Raw genomic sequence first — 21354 nt, 5'->3', positions numbered from 1 at the left:
CAGTCCAAAAACACACAAAAAAAACCAACTAGTTTTTTATCTGGCTGATGCCTCCTTCATAGTCACCTCTGCACTATTTTAAGTGTCTGTGCTGTTTTTGCCCCTATGTATACGTTATGGGCCTCTTGTACCCGTGCCTCTTCATAATGGTAAGCCTCCAGCTTTACTAACAAGAAGTGGCCAAAGCCGCAGAGAGGCAGATTTGGAAAGTAGGTTTAAGGTGGTTTTGTTGTGGATGAAAAAAGCTCACTTCCTGGGCACAATGGTGGGCTGGTCTGCACAACAACTAAGGCTGTTTCCTTCTGAATGTCCTGCCCCTCACTCAGGGCGCACTGACAGCCAGTGTTGAAATTCACAGTGCATGACCCTGTTAATTGTATTAAAAGATTATGCGTACGCTCTTGACCTTACTCCTTGTTCCTGGAAATGCTGGACTCTTCAAAGTTACAGTTGGAGAAACTGGGGTCAGTTTGAAATAAACAAGTTTGTTGCCGTCTAGAGAAATGACCTTCAAATTGAAATCAGTTAAGGTTTCTGATTTGTATGGGAATTATTCTCATTTCCAGAACTTTTTAATCACACCGCATATTTAGACATAGGGTGGATGCTAAATAAAGCAAGCACCATCCAAAAGCTCAATTAATTAACAATTAATTAACTCAAAGTAATAGACTGATTAACCACAAAAATTTCACTCACCCACAGTGTAAACCACACAGCAGGCTATAATATTACAACTATAACTCCAGTAAAGGCACCACCAGCACAGTCAGAGGTCCAGTTCAGTGACTCACAGACAGTGGTTTTACGTGCAAATATGTGAGGAATGACTCAGTTTTGAAGTGAGCCACAAATGGCCATTAAAGAAACTGCGGATCACCTCCAAAGTCGCAATTCAAGCTTGTGTGTCCATGTGCATAGATATTTGGCCATGCAGAGTGAAGGACTCCAGGTATACAACATACGCAGATGTGCAAAACCCCAACATTAAGTAGCTCACAATGGCTCTTTGTGGATGATGTTGTGCACAGAGCTAATGCTGATTGGTTGAAAATTGGGCCTGAACAGTTAAGGGAGAACCACTGGAGTTAACCACTGAGAAGAGGCACAAAAACCATTTTAAAAAAGACAAAGAAAAGACCATACAGGGCCTGCAGTGGACACATTTAGTTATCTTTAACACTCAGTTTCACTTGAGCTCTTTGCAAGTTTGAACTTCAGTCTGAGTGATGGACCAACAACAGCACAAACACAAATAGCTCACAGTCCAGTTGGTCCACCTCACTTTTTTTGCCCCCTGCTGACAGTAAACATGTTGACAATGGTCCACAGAGCTGCGTGTTGGCTCTGCACAGAACTAACCCATAACTGTCCCTGCCCCTTTATACTAAAACAGTTGATCTCAAACATTTTTTCTGACATTCCCCATTTTTACAAGGGTCAAGGTATTTAAAGTCAACACTACAGCAAAACCAAATTCTTGTTAATTTTCCCTTTGAAAAAAATCATTTTAGCTCAGCTTAGCATAGGTTAGTCCTCCACTTCTCCCCTGTGGAGGCTCTCTGCTCTGCTCTCATAGTTTGAGAACCTCTGTTCTGAAAGCAGAGCCCAAAGTTGGAGCAGGAATCTAGTCCCTCCTCAGACCACTTCACAGGTTACTTTAGATTTAGAAAAAACATAGCCTGACCTTTTCTTTAAAGCACTCATCACAGTGCCAAGGGACCTCCTGGATTATCATTATTGGTCTATTTACACATTAGAGAACTGTAATAAAGGTGCTGGTCAGCTCAGAGTACAGGTTAAATGATCTTGTATACTGTAGGCTGCACTATTCAAGGTCACGGGGGCCCACAGGCCATTGTAGTGCTAGTGCTGGTACCAAGCCTGGATAAATAGGAAGGGCATCCTCCATTAGACTTCCATTGAGTATCGACTGAGGCCTAGAATAACAATGACCACCAATGATACTGCTGTGCTAGTGGAAGCTTTGCTACTGTTGACTAAAAACAAAGGAGGAGAGGAAGAAGGTATGCATGGAGGCAGCGAGAGAGGAGGGAAGACAGGAGTGTGGAGGCGAGAGTGATTTGAAATGTAGGGACTGCAAACGACACAGATTATAGATCCGCCAGGTAGGAGGAGAGGAAGACCACAGAAAAGATTCATATACATGGTGAAGGACGACATGTAGAGGACTGGAGTGAGGGGGAACAGATGGAAGCAGCCAAAGGAAGATGATTTCAGCCAAATAACACATTTGAATGCAAAATGTTGTGAAATAACTACAGCTGTCACAAGCAAAATGGAATCTGGCAACCTTGTGAGATTACCTTGATCTTGTAAACCTGAGATGTAGGAAAGTGGTAGAAATGCTAAATAGTATCACACTTACAGCAGTCATCAAATGTCCTTCTTGCCAACAGTGACTGATGCGCAGTGCGTCTCCAGATGAGGCCTGTAAAACTAGCCTGAAATGCTACGCTTAATTTTTCAGTGTGAGAACTTGACTCAGACAGTATGATGGGTTTGGATTGACGCACCAAAAAGATCAGAATAAATGGAGGCAGGTGGAGGGTTCCCATGTGTAAAATCTTTATTATGTGCACAGAACTGTTCGTCAGGGGGAGGGGTTTGAGTGAAACACGAGCTGGGTGAGTGGTCCCTTCCCAACACCAATATACACTGGAGAGGGCAACCTTTGACCCTTGACAGTGACGAGAGGCACCACTACATTTGCACAACATTTACACCAGAGAAATGCACCCCTCCCACCCCTCTCCCTCGATTAAAACCCCAGTTAAATTTAAAGCCCAGAAGATCAGGAATAAAATGTTTTTTAAGAAGGGATTCTTTCACATTCATAAATCTGATGGATTATCATTGAGCAAACTGATGGGAGGAAGAAGCATATACTGTTTAAAAAAAACAATCCAGGTTGGCTATATCATTCTACCAGGCTGTGACTGGAATGTACAACAGGAGAAAAAAAACAAAATGTAAAAGCAGTGCATGAAATGGCACACAATCCATATTTGGCAACACAAAAATGAACAATGGAAATACTGATGCTACATACAGTTGTAGAGTACAAACGTTACATAAGAACCACAATTTGAAAAAAACAAAACAAACAAAAAAACAAAGAAAATAAAAGAAAATTAAGACTGTTCCTTCAACAAAAATGTCTTTGCTTCAGATGTGTACACGGGCTGCGAGAGTTTTTCCTTTTCCCGCCGTGCTGTCGGGGCGAAATGTGAGACAGAAGGCTTTGATGAGGAAAGATAAAAAGTTCATCTTGGAATGTGGGCTTGGAATCGTCACGGGGACGATGCCAAGCTCGATGAAGCCGAATCTGTTGAATTTGGCCGTGGCTGACCCCATCTGGTCGGTTCTCTCCCTAAAAACGACGAGCGGTCCTGGGACGGGTCTTACATGGCGACCTTTGCGACCTGCTCTTCCAGTCTGGCGATTCGACGGTCCTGAAGGATGACGCGGTCCCTGAGTGACTTGAACTCTCGGAGCACCTCTTCCAGCTTGTCTTCCATTTTCTGGTCAAAAAACACAGAGCGAGTTAGCTCCATGAAGCCATTTAAAAACGTCGTTTATCATTTTAAACATTTAAAGAACTTTTTGGAAACAGTGATTTTTATTTCTTGACTTCAGGCAATAGAGACCCTGCAGCAGTTAACATTTTCCTTTGCTGTTACACTCAATTGTGACTCCAACACCCAAGTATGTGCTGATCCATAATTTTAGTGAATTGTTCCAACCATAATAATTACTGGGAACGGAGAATTGAAAAGTCAGCTAAAAGAGGGAGCAGTAATGAGACGAAGTTACACAGCAGATTCGGCTTTTCAGTCCCGACACTCACTACTGAGGATTGTGGAGAAGCGTGCTTCTGGACAGTCGGGACGGTTTCCGCTTTTGTGGCCGGCTTGCTCTCCAGAACATTCGTCTTGACCACTTTCAGGTCCCGGTTCTTTGTGGAGACGTAGCCATCTTTCAGTGAGATCAGGATGGGCCCACCGTTCTTGCCCGCAAACCACTCCTCCGCCTCCAGGGAGGGATCAGGGCCGGCCGTGTCTGGGTACAGGTCGTCCTGGAACAGATCCGACTGGGCAGGTGCAGATGATACAGGGAGAAAAAACCCAAAAACAAATGTTGAGGTGTAAAAGAAGTTAGAGGACCTGGTGTTTAGAGCAGCAAAGGAAGCACAGCAGGCAGGTAAAGCTATATAAACAGACTTACCTTACGTGGGACTGTCATGATGATTGGTTCGCATTTTCTCTCGTGTAATTTGTAAAACCTACAGAGAAAGTTAAGATTAGACAAGAATACGAGCTGTCAGAGGAGCAAAAATATCAAAAGAATTCCTACTTCTAGTTTCTAAAGCAGGGCCAGGGACTAAAATTGGCCTGACAAAGACTCCAATCCGGACAACTGGACAGCTTTAGAAAATATAAAGGGGGACATAAGCTTGGGACTTTTAACTGCATTTTTATACGTTTTACAGCTTTTCCAACTGATAAAAGCCTTCCACATTGACATTCATTCATATTACATCAAAGCAATAGACATTTAAACATTTGAATAAAAAGATGTCGCTATTATAGAAGTTTTTTTCCCCCTTATGGCTTTACAGTAAAAACAAAACAAAAACTTTCCATTATGTTAAATGAGTTTTACATGAAGTCTAAAGTGTGAATATTTTGATACTGAACATCTGTGGATTGTTGGTCACATAAAATTAAATATTATCTGAAACACAGATTTTGCTGCTTTGGGCTTAGAGTGAAGTTTGGATTAAGCTAAAAATAGAGTTATGAACTTAACGCACTTGTTTTGCTGGCATAAATAACCACCACATACACACACATTTTCTATGATATACCACAACTACATTATTTATAAAAAATATTCTGTGATTCCCTCATCTGTGAGTCACATCTCCTTGGGGACTTTCCACTTTGAGAATTACTGGCTCTGGAGGTAGAGCAGGTCGCCTACCAATCAGAAGGTCGGCGATTCGATCACATGTCTACATGTCGAGGAACCCCAAGCTGCCCCTGATACACGCACTGGAGCGCAAGTGCGTAAATGTTGGGTGAAACGGGATTAGCCTTAGAAAAAAAAAAAAGCCCTTCTGTGCATATGGGTGAATATGTAGGTTAGAAGGTCCTTTGAGTGCTCAGTCGACTCAGACTTGCTCGTCTCAATAAACACGTCCATCAAAGACTCATCAGGCGAGCTGTAGTAAATTTTTGACAGAAAATAAAACTAATGATATTTCCTTTATATTTTTATTTTAGTTCATATTTCCAATTTCAAAAAAAGAATTTAATTTAGCTTACTTTTTTACCATGTCTCATATTCCTTTTAATGAACTAAAATGGGTTTTCACATTGAATCGTAGTTTTTAGTTTATTTTTAGTTAACCTTGGACATCGAGTAGAAAAATTATTACTGTACCTTGCTATTTCACATTTGTTGACATCCAGACCTCTTTTCGGCATGTACCCCATGCCCCTCTGGGGCTCCTTGGTGGAAAAGGTGTTGAGGTAGTGAACGAATGGTGCCTCATCAGTTATCTCAAAGTACCGAATGCTGCTGTCACCCTGAGGACACATTCACAGCTTAAAGTTAAGTTTGTGAAAAGAGTGATGAAGGGTAATTCAAATAAAAAAAGAAAAAAGAAAAGCATTTGTAAATAAGAGGTTGATGTACCTTTCCACACAGGTAAACTATGTTGGTGTCAGGGTCATAGAAGGGCAGCAGGACTCCATTACTGGTGTCCATCTCTTGAACACATATTGGTTCATCCATGCTATCCTGGAAACACAAAATTCCTCCCATGTAGTGACAGCATAGTGTCGGATAACATTTACAGATCTAATAGATCTGCCCCTGTTAGACTTTGATTTGACTGCCCCCAGCTGGAGATGAGGTGTCATAGCCCCAGAGTACAGATAAATGCTCCTCCTGTACCAATCAGGACAGGAGAAACTGATGATGCCTCTGATATTTTGACTTGTATTATTGGACAGAAAGCAAAATTCCCTAACCTTAACATTACTTTAAAAGACAGGAGTGTCATGAGGATAACAGTGTAATGTGATGTATCAGTGTGTTCAGTATTAAATGACTTCAGTGACATACAGTTTTCCAGAGGGCTAGCTGGCGCTCGCTCATGCGGCTGAATCCAGTGGTGAAAATGTTTCCATCTGCTAAAAAGATTGCTCTCATTGGCCGAGCTCCCTCGTGAGCTTTGTCCTTCTCCTTAAAACAGAAACACACTGGTCAGGTTTGGCGATCAATGCTTTGAAGTGAAGCGCTACGGCCCCCGAATTCCTCAGGGCTTTCACTTACCGCCACAATCTTTTTTTTACGAGGGTCAATGACACGGACCTTCTTGTCCTTGCAGGCGGTGCAGAGCAGGCTGCCGTTGCGGCTCCAGCTGACACTAAAGATAACATCAGGGTGCATGTCCTCCAGGTTTATCATAGCCTCTCCTGTGCCCACATTCCAGATGATGATCTGATTGTCACACCCTAAAATGGACACGCACAGTGTGAGTGCACACGCCTCTTTGTCCGAGTTTATTTTCAGCACTTTACACCACACGGAGCAATGCAACGACGGTAGGGGGTCGAGATAATCGGTCAGATCTGGAGTTCAGCTGTGTGCAGAGGATGAGTTACCCATGCAGGCAGCATTACTGCACTTGGAGGGAATGGATTGTTCCAAAGCTTCAGGTAAAGGTTACCTGCGCTGAGAAGAACATTGCGTGCGGTGGGGTGCCAAGACACAATGCCAACCCTTTTAGAATGGCCCTCTAACACAACCACAGGCTCTGAAAGGGGAGATTCCAGTCCATTCTCAGGTATCTGCCAGACCTACACCGGACAAAGAAAGTTAGAGAAAATCTGCTGAATAAAGATCTTTTTAAATAAATATTACACAGAAAGTAGTGCAAGCTTTACAGCGGAACATTAACTCCATTCTAGTTTATAAAAACATCCTATTTTCTCTTATATTATACAGCACATAGTTCACAATACATAAACTGTAAAGTGCAACTGCACTTACAGTACTGCTCTGTTAAATACTAAAGCATAAACCATAAAAACCCCAAGAAAAATCAAATGTCCTGTTCTTACCATGACTGTGCAGTCCTCCGAGCTGCTAGCAATGACATGGTCATTATGAGGACACCACTCGATGTCCAACACTGGGCCTGTGTGACCACATACTGTCGGGTAGGCCTTGTCTATACGGCCAGTCTACAACACACAGCACAAGCTTATTAGAAAGAGGTCAAAGTGTAAGCTAAGGCAGCGCAGTCAAGTCTAGCTAGCTGATAGGAGTTAAAAATAGGCAAAAATTGCCAACAGAAGCGATTCAGTCCTGTTGAATTTTAGTAGAAGACACATGTTTATTCACAAAAGTCTGTTTAATCACATTTAGTCCTTTACAACGCGTAAAAAGAGCACCTAACATTTCACGATGTTTTCCAATGACTGAATTCATTTGTGGCCGAAGTGGAGGTGGTGAACTTTGATATTCAGCTACAGAACAACTTGCTGCAGACGAAGATCAGTTTAATGCTTTTTGGGTATTCACTTAAAATCTGATAGCCAAGTATCATTTCTGTCTTTTCCACATGACTCAAAGTAAAAGCACTTTACTCCAGATGTAGGACACTGAGCAGCGACTATAACCTAATCATCCAAGCAGCCTAAAATAATGTCAGAGCAGCTGTCCTCTGTGTGGATTATGTGTTGACTGATACAGCTGTAACATGACACAAACTGAATGCCTTTAGAATCGTACGAATTTAAACATTGATTATCTATGGTTTTTACTACAGATATGACGCCTCAGGCTAACAGCAGGGGCGCACTGAAGATGGTTCATGGTTAATTCACCACATGTTCTGAATGACAGAGTGTGCTGCAACACCCCCGACATTTAAAGCCACAATTTTTGCCTTTGATATTAAGACCAAAAACATTTGCAATGTCATTATGAAACACCTCAATCACATCATATCCGTAAGTCAAATGGGCCTTCAGCCGAGTTCCCAGCTGGGCTGGTCTGAGTATTTAAGAAACTGCTGGTCTACTAGGATTTTCCCTGTACAACTATCTCTTGGGTTTGCAGACAATGGGAAACTATCCAGTGAGCAGAATTTCTTTGGGTGAAAATATTTTGGTGATGTCAGCAGTTTAAAAATAAATTTAAAAAAATCTGTTAATATATAACAGATCATACCTTGAAGCAGATGTGCTACACCAGCAGAAGACCAAACCAGGTGTCACTCCTGTCAGCTCAAAACTAAACTAAAACAAAATGAACCCAATTTACACAGCTTCCACAAAGTTGGACAACAGAGTAGAAAAACATTTCTTGCTCTGATGAGTCTCTAAACAACATGGTGGGGGCGTAAAGGTAAAGGAAACGTTTTCTTGGGAGACTTTGGGCCCCTTAGTACCAGCTGACCATCATTGAAACTCCACAGCCTGCCTGAGTGTGCCCATCTTCTTTTGGCTCTTCCCAGCAGGATAACACACCATGTCACATATTTCAAATGGTCTCCACAGTCACCAGATCTCAGCCCACCCTGCTTAAGGTGTCCAAGATTCTCGTACTAGTAGCTAATAAAGTGGCCGGTGAGCATATCTAGTTATAGAACTTAATATTTCTTTGATGTTGCGCCCTGACAGGTGCTGCTTATATGCAAATATTCTCTCAGTAGATCAACTAATTGGTGGCCACTGAGATGCGCCCCCCCCCCCCAAAAAAAAAAAAAAAATTCTTGTTTTTCTTGCAGTTATTAGTGGTGACTCTGAAATGTAACAATTACATGCATTCTTATTCATGAGGTGCATAAAGTATAACAGCTTTTACACTGTTGTTCAGTAGCTGTTTCTATCTATTCAGTGTTGCCGTGGTGTTAGCTTGTTTGGCCAGTTCTGAATATGAATTACCACTTGGATACTGTGAGCTGCATTTAAAGTGAAAAAACGCTGCACTATCATATCACATGAACATCATTTGAGGCACATTTTGTAACAAAATGATTTCCCACCACAGCGGAAGAAAGAACATCACAGATCACATCACACGACTGCACACTTCTATTCTTTCTTATATCATTTAAATGCATCTGCCCTCACAACTCTTTGACACCGATGGAAGCAAGGCATCTCACCTTTTGGAGAGGAAGTACAAGAAAAGCACCTCCCCCGCTGGCCTCTATGATGATGGCGACAAACTTGGGGTTGACGGCACAGAAGGAGCTATCCCACGTGACCCTGGACACGCGGATGTCATCGTAGCACTGGTCGTTCCTCACGGCCTGGCCGAACACGTGACGGAACTTGCTCTGTCGCACAACTCGCCGCATCATATCTGCAGAGAGGATATCAGGGTTTTGTGCATTTTTCAGGCAAATGTTCAAATTAAATGATGACAGTTTGCTACACAAGTGAAAACCAAGTGGCCTCTTGGTCTGCACAAATCTGACAAAGAGCATCCCGGAGAAACAAATACCTCGGGGTAACTTTGGTTTAGTGCCAGCACAGACTCTCATCTCACATTATGCTCATTAACAGTGACTAAATTTGGTCCTGTGCATGCAGAGGAAACAAGTCGGCTCTACCTACTGGCAAACGCTATGAAGTTAAACCATAGAAGAAGACACATCTTGCATGCCGAGTGTGACACGTACACATTAAATTGGTATATTAAAAACAACACAAGGCGGTTCATTTCAAGTCCTAAACATGTACATACAAAATGTATTTTGGGTCTATTGATTCAGATGCAGCAACGAAAGTTCAGCCCCGTCATCGCGGATGTTATATTTTTAAAGTGCTGCATCAGTTCCTGTGAGCACACCACAGATGGCCTGTTGTTGCTCCAAGATTCTGGATATGATCTGAGTTGTTGATGCACGCTGGAGCTCTGTGTGTGTGTAAGCACATTACCCCCGTTTCTTATTGAATTCAGCCCAAGTCATCAGGTAGTAAGTGCAGACATCTCATGAAGTTAACCCTGGCTTGTCTTAGGCACAGTCTATTGTAATTCCTAAACTCTCGGTATTCAGGACTTTTATTCCGTTTTAGTGAAAGGCTTTATTGTATAATTATGTGGGAAACATCCTGTCTCAGGACAGTAATTAAGGTGCCAGTCTGAACCGACTGAGCGTTACACAAGCTGCAGGCTTTCTTTTTTCCCTCTTGACATCCACAGGTCTGTCAACACACCAAACCCACCTGCTTTCACACGTCGAGCCACAGATTCTGAAAATGGAAAGCTGAATCACGCATTATTTTTGACTACCATCATTTTTTGGCAGTTTAGTTAAAAAAACAGCTTTGCAAATAAGTTTTCCAGAGTTTTCCTGATTTTAAAGACATTTAAAGCAGGATGAGCTGCTCCAGTCTCACCAATCTCAATGTGTCAAGATAAGATTGACGCTGCCAAGCCCATTTTACACCCACACTGAATAGATGTCTTTGATTATTCAGGCTGGTTAGACTTCAGGACTGTGCGCATGTGTACAGATCAGGATTGACTGACACACTTCTGTAGTTTTGCTGTGTCACGTATAATAATGTGGCTGCTTTTTAATTCATATTTAGTGTGTAAATAACTACCTCACCAGCCACAGTTTATACTGCCCATATGGAGAGCACTGATAATGCCTTAAAAGCACTTCTATCTGCAAATATTATCACACCTTTGTGCAATAAAAGGAAGTGGTGAATTGCTCTTCCTAGAAATACAATGCTTGCTCTGGAAATTCCCATGGCAATTCCCAAAGCTGCAAACACTGACCACATTGCTGCAGGGCTGCATAATGCTTGAACAGCAAAGCGCTGTTGTTTACAGCCCATCGGAACAGCATGTTCCCTCAGTCAATATTAGATCTCCATTCAGCAGCAGTCACCTTCACTCCACATATTCACCTGACAAGATGAGATGCCTCACAACCCCGCAGGCTTTAGTTGATGCTACTTATTTAAAATGATGCTCTCTGCCCTCCACCACCCAACCCAACCCCAGCACACACATCACTGAGCATCATGATGGTGGCCTTACAGACAGCAGAGCACACAGTATTTAGCCTTGACGCTGCAGGTAAAGACTAGTGCTAACATTTTGTGGTCCGAGAGTCAGAAGGGGGACAGTTTGGTGTGTGATGCTAAAAAGACTCAGTCAGCAGCCCCCCAAGGTGTCTGGCCTCCCTGGCTGCTATACTCACAGCCTGGGCTACTGTGATTAAATGGGTGTGTGCGATACTGCCACTTTAAATCCAATTCAGCTTTTGTTTATAATAATGGCCACATACATGGGATATATATTTTAAAATTAAAGGCTGAGTATTTCATGTACGTCGTATTCATTGGAGGCTCTGTGCTAGCGTTAAACAAAGGTTGCTGGCTAACGTTAGCCGTCACAACCACAAAGCTCCGCATGTCCCCTCCGCCCCCCTCTTTAAATCAGTTATATTAATAATCTTATTTAGCAGTCAATGTTCACTTGTGATTTTAGATGACCTCTTCAGACTCTTAAAAGTAGATAGTTACCGTTATTTAAAAGCTTTACGTGCTTTTAGCAAAACCGGCTAATATAACGTTAAAGAAGAAGAAAAAGAGGATGGGGGGTGGACATGTGTTTTGGTCAGTATAGGGTTTTGGGGGAGCATTCCCCAGAGATATCCAAGAAACACAGCACTAAGCGAAGTTTAATCTAAGCTTTAACCAAATACGGTGTAACAGACTAAAATCTATACGGTTCAGGGGAAGGTGATAACCGCAGACACTGTTCCGCCGCACTGCCGGGGAGGGGGGGGAGCTCGGCAGCTGTGCCGGTGGGCCGGGGCTGGGTCACCAGCAGCGGCGGGCACGCAAGCGTTTCACCGCCAGCGAGTAGGAGGCGACGGGCGGGGAGTGTTTTTCCTCACACATGCGGGGTTTGTGTGTGGTTCACTCAGCGTTTCCCGGGGACGAACTACCGCTGCTCTAGCTGGGCAGCGCGTTTTGCATCCTAACGGCTAGCTGCTAACCGTTAGCTGCGGTGGAGCTCTGCCAGCTGACGCAAGTGCAGATATTTCCACCCAAAGGTTTTTTTCCCCCCCTTTCTTTTTTTTGGCTGCTCCCATTCTCAAAACCATCCAACGAGCTACACAGATGCTGCACAACAAACCACTGATATATAACACGCAAAATGCACAATGTCACTCTTTCTTACCTCCTAAATCTATGCAAGATTTTTCGTACGCACGGGGAAGGGGAGGGGGCAAATCAATCACAACACATGAATGTGGTAGTTTAGGCGGGCCCTTATCCTGCAGGACGTTGCTAGTATCCCTTGACTTCACCACCAAAAAAAAGAAAAAAAAAAAGAAGCCCAGCCGCAATGCTCTTATTCCCCTTTCTTCACTGCAGATAGGTAGCCAGAGGCAGTTTTAAAAAAAAATCTAGTGGTATTTCAGGATGCCAGATGGCAAACAGAGCATCTCCAGCTCGGTCCTCACCTGCGGAAGTCTAGTATTCGTCTATTCTCATCTCGTTATTGAATTCAATAGAATACGCTGACGACTGGCTACGGCACATGCGCAAATGAAAAGTCGGATTCTTTTCCTTGCTTCTGAATAAATGGGATGGGGTTTGCTGGAAAACTGGGTGTCTTCACTGTATCCTCGTGTTTCTGTTTAAGGAGACATTCTGAAAATATTCGTTTAGCGCAAAAAAAAAATGTGGAAAAGCAGGAGCATCTTTTGTGTGAGGGTCCCATCCCCTCCCCCTCCGTCCCATTCCTCCCACCTACCAGCCTGTCCTGTCCAAAAACATGAAAAAGAAAGCACGAGCGCTCATTAGTACTGTTCTGTACTTTTGGCATTGATCCACTATCAAGTAAATACAGGGCCAGTATTACCGATACCAATACTTTAAACCTATACGGACACCTTATGTTTAATAATCATTAAATCACTGTGATTTTTTTACTTTCCACAATGCCTTTCAATTTTTTATGTAGTTTGAAAGGGGATTTTTGATTTTGTTTTTTGGCGACCAGGAATGTAAATATGCCTTTCTTTAAAGCACTTTCACAGTGGATGTTTAAGGTGTATTGGTTTCATCCTATCGCGTTAGTATCCATCCCATACCAGTGTTGGTATGGATACTATCGATATTTGGATTGATCCGCCGACCTCTCGCACCCAGTCTAACAAGGGGAATCAGCCATTAAATGCTGCCTTTGTTGAATTCAGTGACTATATTTTCACTGAACATATTTAAAGCAACTAAGTACAGATGAGGACAAAAGTATCATCCCCTCCCCCATGAGATTGAAAGTTTTTGTCAAAATTTTCTAAACAAAAACGGACCTTTTTATTGAGCCACAGCACAAACCACTGGTATGCAATGATGTGCTTTAATGTTATAGGTTGTAAAATCAAGTTAAAACTGAGGGTTATCTTCCAGTTTACACACAGTATAAAAACATCGGCAAGGGTTTGACCTGTCACTTGAGAAAACATTGCGCCAAAAACAAAAGAAATCAGTTTGGGCTTGAGAAAAAAAAAATAGATTCTCTCAAAGCAGGAGATGGATATACAAAGTTATCTCAGTGTTGCCAAGCTGGAATGGGAGCTAAGGTGGGAAGCACAAGATGTCAAAGACTCTGGAAAGAAAATTAGAAAAAGACACGAATAAAGACCCCAGAACAACTGCCAGGACATCAGTGAATGACTTAGCAAGGTTGAAAATTGTAGTCTCAAAGAAGACAATCACTAGAACCCTGTTCAGGTAGGGACCGTGAGGTTGCAGAGCAAGAAAAATTCCACTTCTGCAGAAGAGATTCCTTCAAACCAGAGTTAAGTATGCCAAGGACAACCTGGAGAAAGATTATGAATAATGTAAATGTGTTCTTTGGTGAGATGAGACCAAACTTTGGCCACAGAGAAGGGAGAAGCATACAACCCAAAGAACACCGTCCCTATAGTGGATCATGGTGGTAGAAGTGGGCATTCTTCAGTGTGTCTGGAACTGGACAGCTCATTAAGGTGGGAGCACTCATGAAGAAAAAGTATGTGTGAAGCTTGTGAAAGAAAAACTCAAGCAGTCAGCAGCAAAACTGGATCTGAGTTGTCGCTTTGTCTTCCAACACGACAACGACCCAAAACATACGCCGCTTCACGTGAATAACTACCTCCACATTACTGATGCATTGCACAAATGAGAAAAATCTGTGGCATGAACTAAAGAGCGAGGTTCATGCCACAAGACAATCAAATCTGGACGAGCTTGAGTAATTTGCCAAAGAAGAATGGGCTGGATTTGCTGAGGAGATGTGTGTTTGACTTGTCCTCATCTGTAGATGTTTGTGATAGAAACAGTTTCCCCTATTGCTAGTTGATGCCTAAAATAAAGGATTCAGTTATTTTTATGCAGTCTAGTAATTACATGTCTGATTCAATTTTTTTTAAGTTGTTATTGACCTTTGGGATAGATAAGAAAGTAAAAGGCCTGTTTCAGGCCTTTCATTCCTATCATCATGTCTTCATAAAGGTCAACACTGACTTCTCATTAATTTCTAATGATGCATTTCCAATTTCTTTTCTCGCTTGTTACATAAGGACAAGGGCTTTGGAGCCTATCCCAGTATGTGTCAACAGAAGGTGGGGAAAATCATGGACAGTTTCCAAGACTGCCACTGGGAATATAAGGTGGTCTATTATATTAATATTCACATTAACACCTCAGGGTTAACTAGAGTATGTGGTTTGTGACTGCTGTTCTTTACCTAGACCTTATTGTAGACTTCTGTTTCACTCAGCATGAGTAAAAGGCTTGCTGTAAATACAAACATATTGGCAAAAGCAGAACAGCACTGCTTTGTTAGCCCGCAGTTAACTGGCTTTGCTATTCACGACAGTGTCATTAACACTGATATGGAGCTGTTTTTGGTTATTGCTTTTACCTCTTCAAAGAAATATCTAGCTCCACTACTCATCAGCCTCCTGCTAACTCTATCTGTCAACTGATTACTCCTGTCCACAAGAGTGATGACTTTAAAGGTCAGACTTAAAACCAAAACAAACTACTTAAAGAGGCCAAAAGGACACTTCTTAGAGCTGCAGGAAACTGCAGCGAATTCTTCTCTGGGTTATCAAATGAAAATATATTATGGAAACACTTTCCCTCCAAATAACTGGCACTCAAGCACATCAGTCTTAATCAGCCCATCGTTACGTAGACCAGCGGTCCCCAACCCCCGGGCCTCGGACCGGTACCGGTCCGTGAGTCGTTTGGTACCGGGTCGCGAGAGTTGAGGCTCAGGTGCGAAATGTATGGTTTTCAGGGTTTTTATTGGTTTTCAGCGTTATTTTGTTATCATTTTGATTGTTAACTTGGTTTTCCTGGGTCTTTTCACGTGTGTTATGAATAAATCTTCTTTTTTTCGGTACCGGTACTAGTTTTATTTTGTTGTATTTATCCGCGACACCTTAAAGGCTGGTCCGTGAAAATATCGTCGGGCATAAACCGGTCCGTGGCGCAAAAAAGGTTGGGGACCGCTGATGTAGACAACCATGACCTTACTTTGAACATAAATGTTTGAATTGATCAAACGACACTTCTAGTAGATTTCATATACCACGAGATAACTATTTTAAGTGAAAGTCAACATTATTGCTTGCATATATGGTTTGATAGAATATATGTAAGAACTTACCTTTCTTTGGAGACTGTTGCACTTCTGCTGGCCTTTCTTTGGATTTCTTTGGGACATCAAAGGCGTTCTTCATTTGGGATACTTTGATGCTCGGACTCTGCTCTGACACACGAACTGGAGCTTTGGACCCTTCAGGTCCCCATCCGGCCTGATATCTCTGCATTTGGTTTGCTTCTTTGATAATTTTTGCCACAGGCTTGTAGGAACCAATCTCACTGCCATTCCCTGCATCTCTCTCAGTGCTGCGATCACCTATATCTTTATGGTAAGCATAGTTAACGTGGTTATGGTCGCTGACTTGTGTGTGGACTCTTTCAGTTTGGACCTCTGGGTCTATTTCTTTTTTCCCTGAAGACGCAGGGTTTGGTCTTTCACCTTCATTCTCAGCTGTGACCACCGGTTTGGGAAGCGTCTCAAATGGATTCGAGGGCTTTTGTGCGTAGGGTGGAGGTGACCATTTACTTCTGGTCCGTCTCTCTGGGAATACTCTTTTCTGCCACATGTCCAAGTTTTGTGTCTCTTCCTCTGGAGACAGATTTGCCATTCGCACACAGTACTCAAAGTCAATCATATCTCCATACCGGTCATCCATGTGCCTCAGTGAAAGATGGTCCCAAGGGCTAAGGTCAGCAGAGAGTCGACGAATGTTAGCTGGCACAGTGTAAGTGCCCTTTTCATCCCACAGTAAGCACATGTCCTGATTAGCTGGAGTGCTGCACGGAAGGTCTCTGTTAAAATGAAAAGTGTGCCTCCTCTTGACCCTCTCCTCTGAACGCAGGTGTTCCTTTCCTCGTCTTTGCACATCTGTAGACATTAACTGTGCAGTTTTCAGCTTTATAAATGGATTTTTAGGCTTTTTGGGAACCGGTGGCGGTGGACCTTTGATTTTGGGCTTTTCATTTGTCACCGATTCACCTTTGTTAGACGTGGCGTCTGGTGCCATTGTTGAACTGACCGCATTTGTGTCAAGCTGCTTCACCATTGTTGTGTCTCTATTGGGCATCACATGAATTAAAGGTGGAGGGGTGATGACAGCAGAGAAGCAAACAAGCTCGCTCTCCTTCTTTAGGCTTGCGACCTGTATCTTTCCATCACAGCCTCCATTCTCTGGCAGAGGGGGACTAGGGATCAAATCACATTCTTCCACTGTAAATGGGGGATTGTCTTGCAGTAGCGGTGTTATAGAGTTGGCTGCTTTGCCAACAGCTTCGCTGTCATCTTTCTTGGTGCATGCTGAAAGACTGCCCGTGACCCCTGCTTTAGCCCTCTTATACACAGCCCCAGCAAACCTGTTCTGGTACGACTGATCCACTTGTTGTCTTTGTGCAAGAAACCCCAAACTGTGGCTTTCCTTATCCTGACTTTTGGATTCGTTTAGCGTTGACAGGTGCTCCTGCTGGATGTCAGTAGAAACTTTCTCCTTGGTGTGGTCTCTCAAGTTTTGCTCCCCCTCTGCTATTCCACTACCAGTTGTCTCACTCTGGGCTCCAGCTCCAACACAACCAGCTCCTTTTAGCTGACACCTGCTGCCTGTCACTTCAGCCAAACGTTGACCCATTTTCCTCTTAAAACAGACCGTGGGTGAAGTCCTAGCATGTGTGTCAGCTCCCAAAAGTGTGTCAGAGTTTCCTCTGCTTTTCTTTTCATTACCCTTTTCCCGAGGGGAATTCTTGGAAGGATGTACAAAGTTATCGACATTGCAGATATCAGGTGTGTCTTCCTTACTTCCTCTTTTATTTAGTGATTCAGGCTTTTCTGTGTTTATCCTGTGCCTCAAAACAATATCGTTTTCCCCTCCCGGTGACGTCCATGTCTCATCCTTCTCAAGAACCACAAAGTCTTCCTCAGTAGTGGGATTGCATGAGGCTGATTTCTCCATGGCTGTAGTCCCACCACAGGCCACAGCCTTATTCTCAGAGCCTTGCTTTTTGCCAAACGTTTGTCTTGTCTCCTTAGCCCTCGGGACAGTTTTTGACTTCTCTGTATTTCTACTTACTCCACCCACCCACTCTGTCCTAGTGTTCAGAGGGTGCTCCTTCTGACCTAGAGGCCTGATTGGCTGCCCACTTTGAGGGTCTGTCCATGGAGATGTGACTGTGTGTTCCCATGCTTTCCCAGTGGCTAGGCTGCTGCCACTGATCCCACTAATCTCACCAATACCCCACGGGGTGAGAAAACTGCCATCATCCTGGTGTTTGCCCTCGTCTTGTTCTGCTACCTCTGTCTGCTGTGTATCTCCGGTTTGCTCTGAACAGTCAGAGTTATCAAGTGAGTCTTCGTCTTTTTCCGACAGCCTCTCCAGCTTCTGGCCCATGGCTGTTGCTCTGTCTTAGCATTAGGAAAAGAGCGTTAGGGACACTTCAAGATTCAGCATGGCATAATGAAGTCACGCGGATGGCTTGCCTGCCCATCCCAGTGAGATGAAATCACACAACAGACGCTACCATTATCAACTGTCTTGAGTCTTTCTCTATTTTTGCATAATCTTCTGCACTGTTCACACCTGCCCTCCTGAGGCCTCTCTCTCTATCTCTTCCTATTCTGTCAAAGAGGAATGCTGTAGCGGCTATAATTAAAGTGGGTCTGGCTGCTGCCAATGAGTCAGGGGGCCAAAAAGGAAACACGACGAGTTATATAGGAGGTCAGCTGCCAGGTGCCAAGGTCAGACAAGGCAGTCTGAACAAATCTAATATCACTGAACAAACACATAAAACCTAAATCACTACATTAATAAGCATTCAGTAGCATCTAATCCATGTTTTGTATAATTTGTGAATGCAAGAAAAGACATTTTAGTCAAGCTTGTGCCTTTGTGAGGCGTCATGCGCTGTCAATTACTGCTTCTGAGACAAGGCGTGTTTGTGCTGTGTGTGCCTGCCTTCAGACTGTCTGCAAATGTTTGTGATTGTTTTGGTGACGGGGTTTAGAGAAAGGTCAGCTGGAATTGTTTGTCCAGGGTCTGATGAGAACAGAGTTTAACCACAGACATGATGATGGATGGTGTAAGGTCGATTATTACAAAGGGGAAAACAGCTTAACGGGCTTCAGTGTTATGTGGAATTGGTATTCTTAGCTTTCAAGCAAACCAAGTGCAAAGCAAGGAGAGTGTATTGTTGCATGAGGTAGTTTTGTACACATAGACTTCATTTCAAACACCAAATCATGAGCTGCCGCATGAGAAGTTTTCTCACTGAGTAATCGCCATAGTAATACGGATTTTGCTGGCTGAAAAGGGAGTGAGGAAACTGACCAAACCTCTTCAGGATTTGGAATGAGTGTACTTCTGCTTAAGCCATTTCACGCCTGAGGAGCACCAAGTGGCTCATCATTTCTTTTAAGCTTGTCTACCTACCTAATAAGATAAAAACATAACTGTTATCTTTGAACCTTGACACCTGTTTTAGCTCCATTCACATAAGATAAAGATTGTGGCGAATCTTTAACAATTTAAAAAAAGATTCTGTTTGTTTGAATGTAAAAATATATTATTCTATTAAATAAAGTGATGCTAAAGTGATAGCCAATGGGAAGATGGTTCATACAAAAATATGTTTAAATACGTATCTAAAACTAAATAAATAATGCTCTTAATAATACTGTGAGTGTCTGATGGGAAGGTAGGATGTAATTCCTCATTCATCGTTATTTCTCCAGCTCTGGTTATCTGTTATGCGGCTAAAAACAGCTCGACTTGCAGCTTTACTGTATCTAAAGTGTTAAAGTGTTATTTTGGGATGGCTGTGTTACAAGGGCAGCCGGCGGAGGCATCTGTGACACTGACTTTTAAACCCCCACCCCCTCTTCATTTCCCATTCATGTGTCTGTCATGCTTTCAATAGTAGGCACACGGTTTATAAGAGACTTGTGACTTGGAGTACTCAAACTATTAGCCTGGTCTCTGGATAGGCTTTGCTTTTCCAGTTAAAACTACATTACTGTTCCTTTAGAGTGTTAACTCACAAAGTAACAAGCTCAAATTCAAATTCAGACAGTCAGTACAACGGGATGGTATTCAGATGCATTATCTACTCTGACAGTAAAATTTCCATAGCTTTCTGTACGGCTGGTCATAAAAAGATAAATGGCCTTCAATTTTAAAGGTGGCATGATGGATTTAAGTAAACTAAACGCTCCAATAAGGTGTTTCTTAAACTTGAAAAACATTTTTATTAAACATCTACCATACATATGTAATTATATAATGACATATCCATATTAAACATCTAATGATAGTAAATAATGATACAGCAATGGAACTTTTCAAAGCTTGAATGAAAATTCTTATGTTGTTAAATGTCATGAGGCAGTTACACACATTTTTCTACTAGCTTTCTATTGTAGTCTTTACTGTTAATGAATACTTTCTGAAACTATTCTGAACTCCCCTCGAGCAATTAACTGTCCATAGTTTTGAATGTTATCTAAGCACCACTGACATGAAAACACTAAAAATGTTTGCAGAAAGCAGATGGAAAGAGGAAGCTACTTACTGAGGGTGATGTTTCAAACAGATGCTTCGCATGCCCGTAGGACTTTGGGCTTTTTGCTCCTCCAGCAGTCACCTGCCCTGTGATGTCACACCGTCTTCATTTGACTAATTCAATAAGGGTGCTTTCTGCTCTGTCCATTTGACTAAAAGAGAAAGACAAGACCAGAAGATTTGCTGGTCAGATTTGCTTCATTTCCCTTACATTCTCTTTAGTAGTAACGTACCAACAGAACTAGACTGCATCTAAAGAAATATGATATATATTCACCGGATGCTTTTTTTTTTTTTTTTTTTTTAACTGTAGGTACACCTTACTAGTACCAGGTTGAACTCCCATCAAAACAGACTTATTTTTTCATCGCAAAGAATCAACAAGATGTTGGAAACATTCCTCAGAGATTTTGGTCCATGTTGACATGATAGCACAGTTGCTGCAGATCATAGATGAGACCTCCTGCTCCACCACACCCAAAGGTGTGGAAGCCATTTGTACAAGAAACCAGTATGAGATGATTTAAGCTTCGTGACAGGGTGTGCTATCCTGTTAGAAGCAGCCATCAGAAGATGTCATAAAAGGATGGAAATGGTCAGGAACAATACTCAGGTAGTCTATGGTGCTTAAATGATACTCAATTGATAGTAAGGAGTACAAATAGTGCCAAGAAATGATCCCCTACACCATTACACCACCAACAGCCACCTGAATCATTAATACAAGGCAGGATGGATCCATGCTTTCATCTTGTTTACACCTAATTCTGACCCTATCACTCAAATGTTACAGCAGAAATCAAGACTCCATTCTCCCCGAGAACTGCTGCTCACTGGATATTTTCTTTTTTTTTTCCCCAGACCATTCTTTGTAAGCCCTGGAGATGATTATGTGGGAAAATCCCAGTAGATCAGCAGTTTCTGAAACATTTAGATGAGCCTGTCTAGCACTAACTAGCATGCCACATCCAAAGTCACTTAAATCACCTTTTCCCCACTATTCTCATGCTTGGTTTGAACTGCAACAGGTAATTGTAAGCATGTCTTCACACCTAAATATGCAGAGTTGCTGCCACGTGACTGGCTGATTATATTTGTGTTAACAAGCAGCTGAAAGGATGTAACTA

At 42.5% G+C, this 21354-nt stretch overlaps 1 protein-coding gene across 4 annotated transcripts; it reads right to left on the bottom strand.

Moving 5' to 3' along the window:
• Positions 1–2567: 2567 nt before the first annotated feature.
• coro1cb (coronin, actin binding protein, 1Cb) lies at positions 2568–20549 on the bottom strand. 4 transcript variants are annotated; one of them, XM_085165600.1, is made up of 12 exons: positions 20238–20549; positions 15748–18075; positions 9212–9411; positions 7158–7280; positions 6764–6893; positions 6367–6548; positions 6157–6276; positions 5725–5829; positions 5470–5615; positions 4249–4306; positions 3872–4114; positions 2568–3545 (listed from the first exon to the last, which is right to left on the bottom strand). In XM_085165600.1, the coding sequence occupies exons 2-12, from the start codon at positions 18059–18061 to the stop codon at positions 3426–3428; spliced, it is 3741 nt and encodes a 1246-aa protein (XP_085021726.1). In that variant the 5' UTR covers positions 18062–18075; positions 20238–20549; the 3' UTR covers positions 2568–3425. The 4 variants fall into 4 exon arrangements, with proteins under 4 accessions (XP_085021726.1, XP_085021727.1, XP_085021729.1 ...); XM_085165601.1 differs by lacking the exon at positions 20238–20549 and having other exon boundaries at positions 15748–18451; XM_085165603.1 differs by lacking the exons at positions 15748–18075; positions 20238–20549 and adding an exon at positions 12545–12756.
• Positions 20550–21354: the final 805 nt, after the last annotated feature.

Source organism: Neolamprologus multifasciatus, chromosome 7 (genome assembly GCF_963576455.1).
Source record: "Neolamprologus multifasciatus chromosome 7, fNeoMul1.2, whole genome shotgun sequence".
Classification (NCBI taxonomy): Eukaryota; Metazoa; Chordata; class Actinopteri; order Cichliformes; family Cichlidae; genus Neolamprologus; species Neolamprologus multifasciatus.
The sequence above is the reverse complement of the archived record's forward strand: the minus strand, read 5'-3'. Positions and strand labels throughout refer to the sequence as shown.

Bases quoted from the DNA above. Each gene is read 5' to 3' on its own strand.
- coro1cb (XM_085165600.1), bottom strand. From the start codon at position 18,061: ATGGGCCAGAAGCTGGAGAGGCTGTCGGAAAAAGACGAAGACTCACTT. The intron at 9,412-15,747 runs GTAAGTTCTTAC...TCCTCTCTGCAG, and splicing joins GCAACAGTCTCCAAAGAAAG to ATATGATGCGGCGAGTTGTG. The intron at 6,894-7,157 runs GTAAGAACAGGA...TGTCCGGTGTAG, and splicing joins CGGAGGACTGCACAGTCATG to GTCTGGCAGATACCTGAGAA.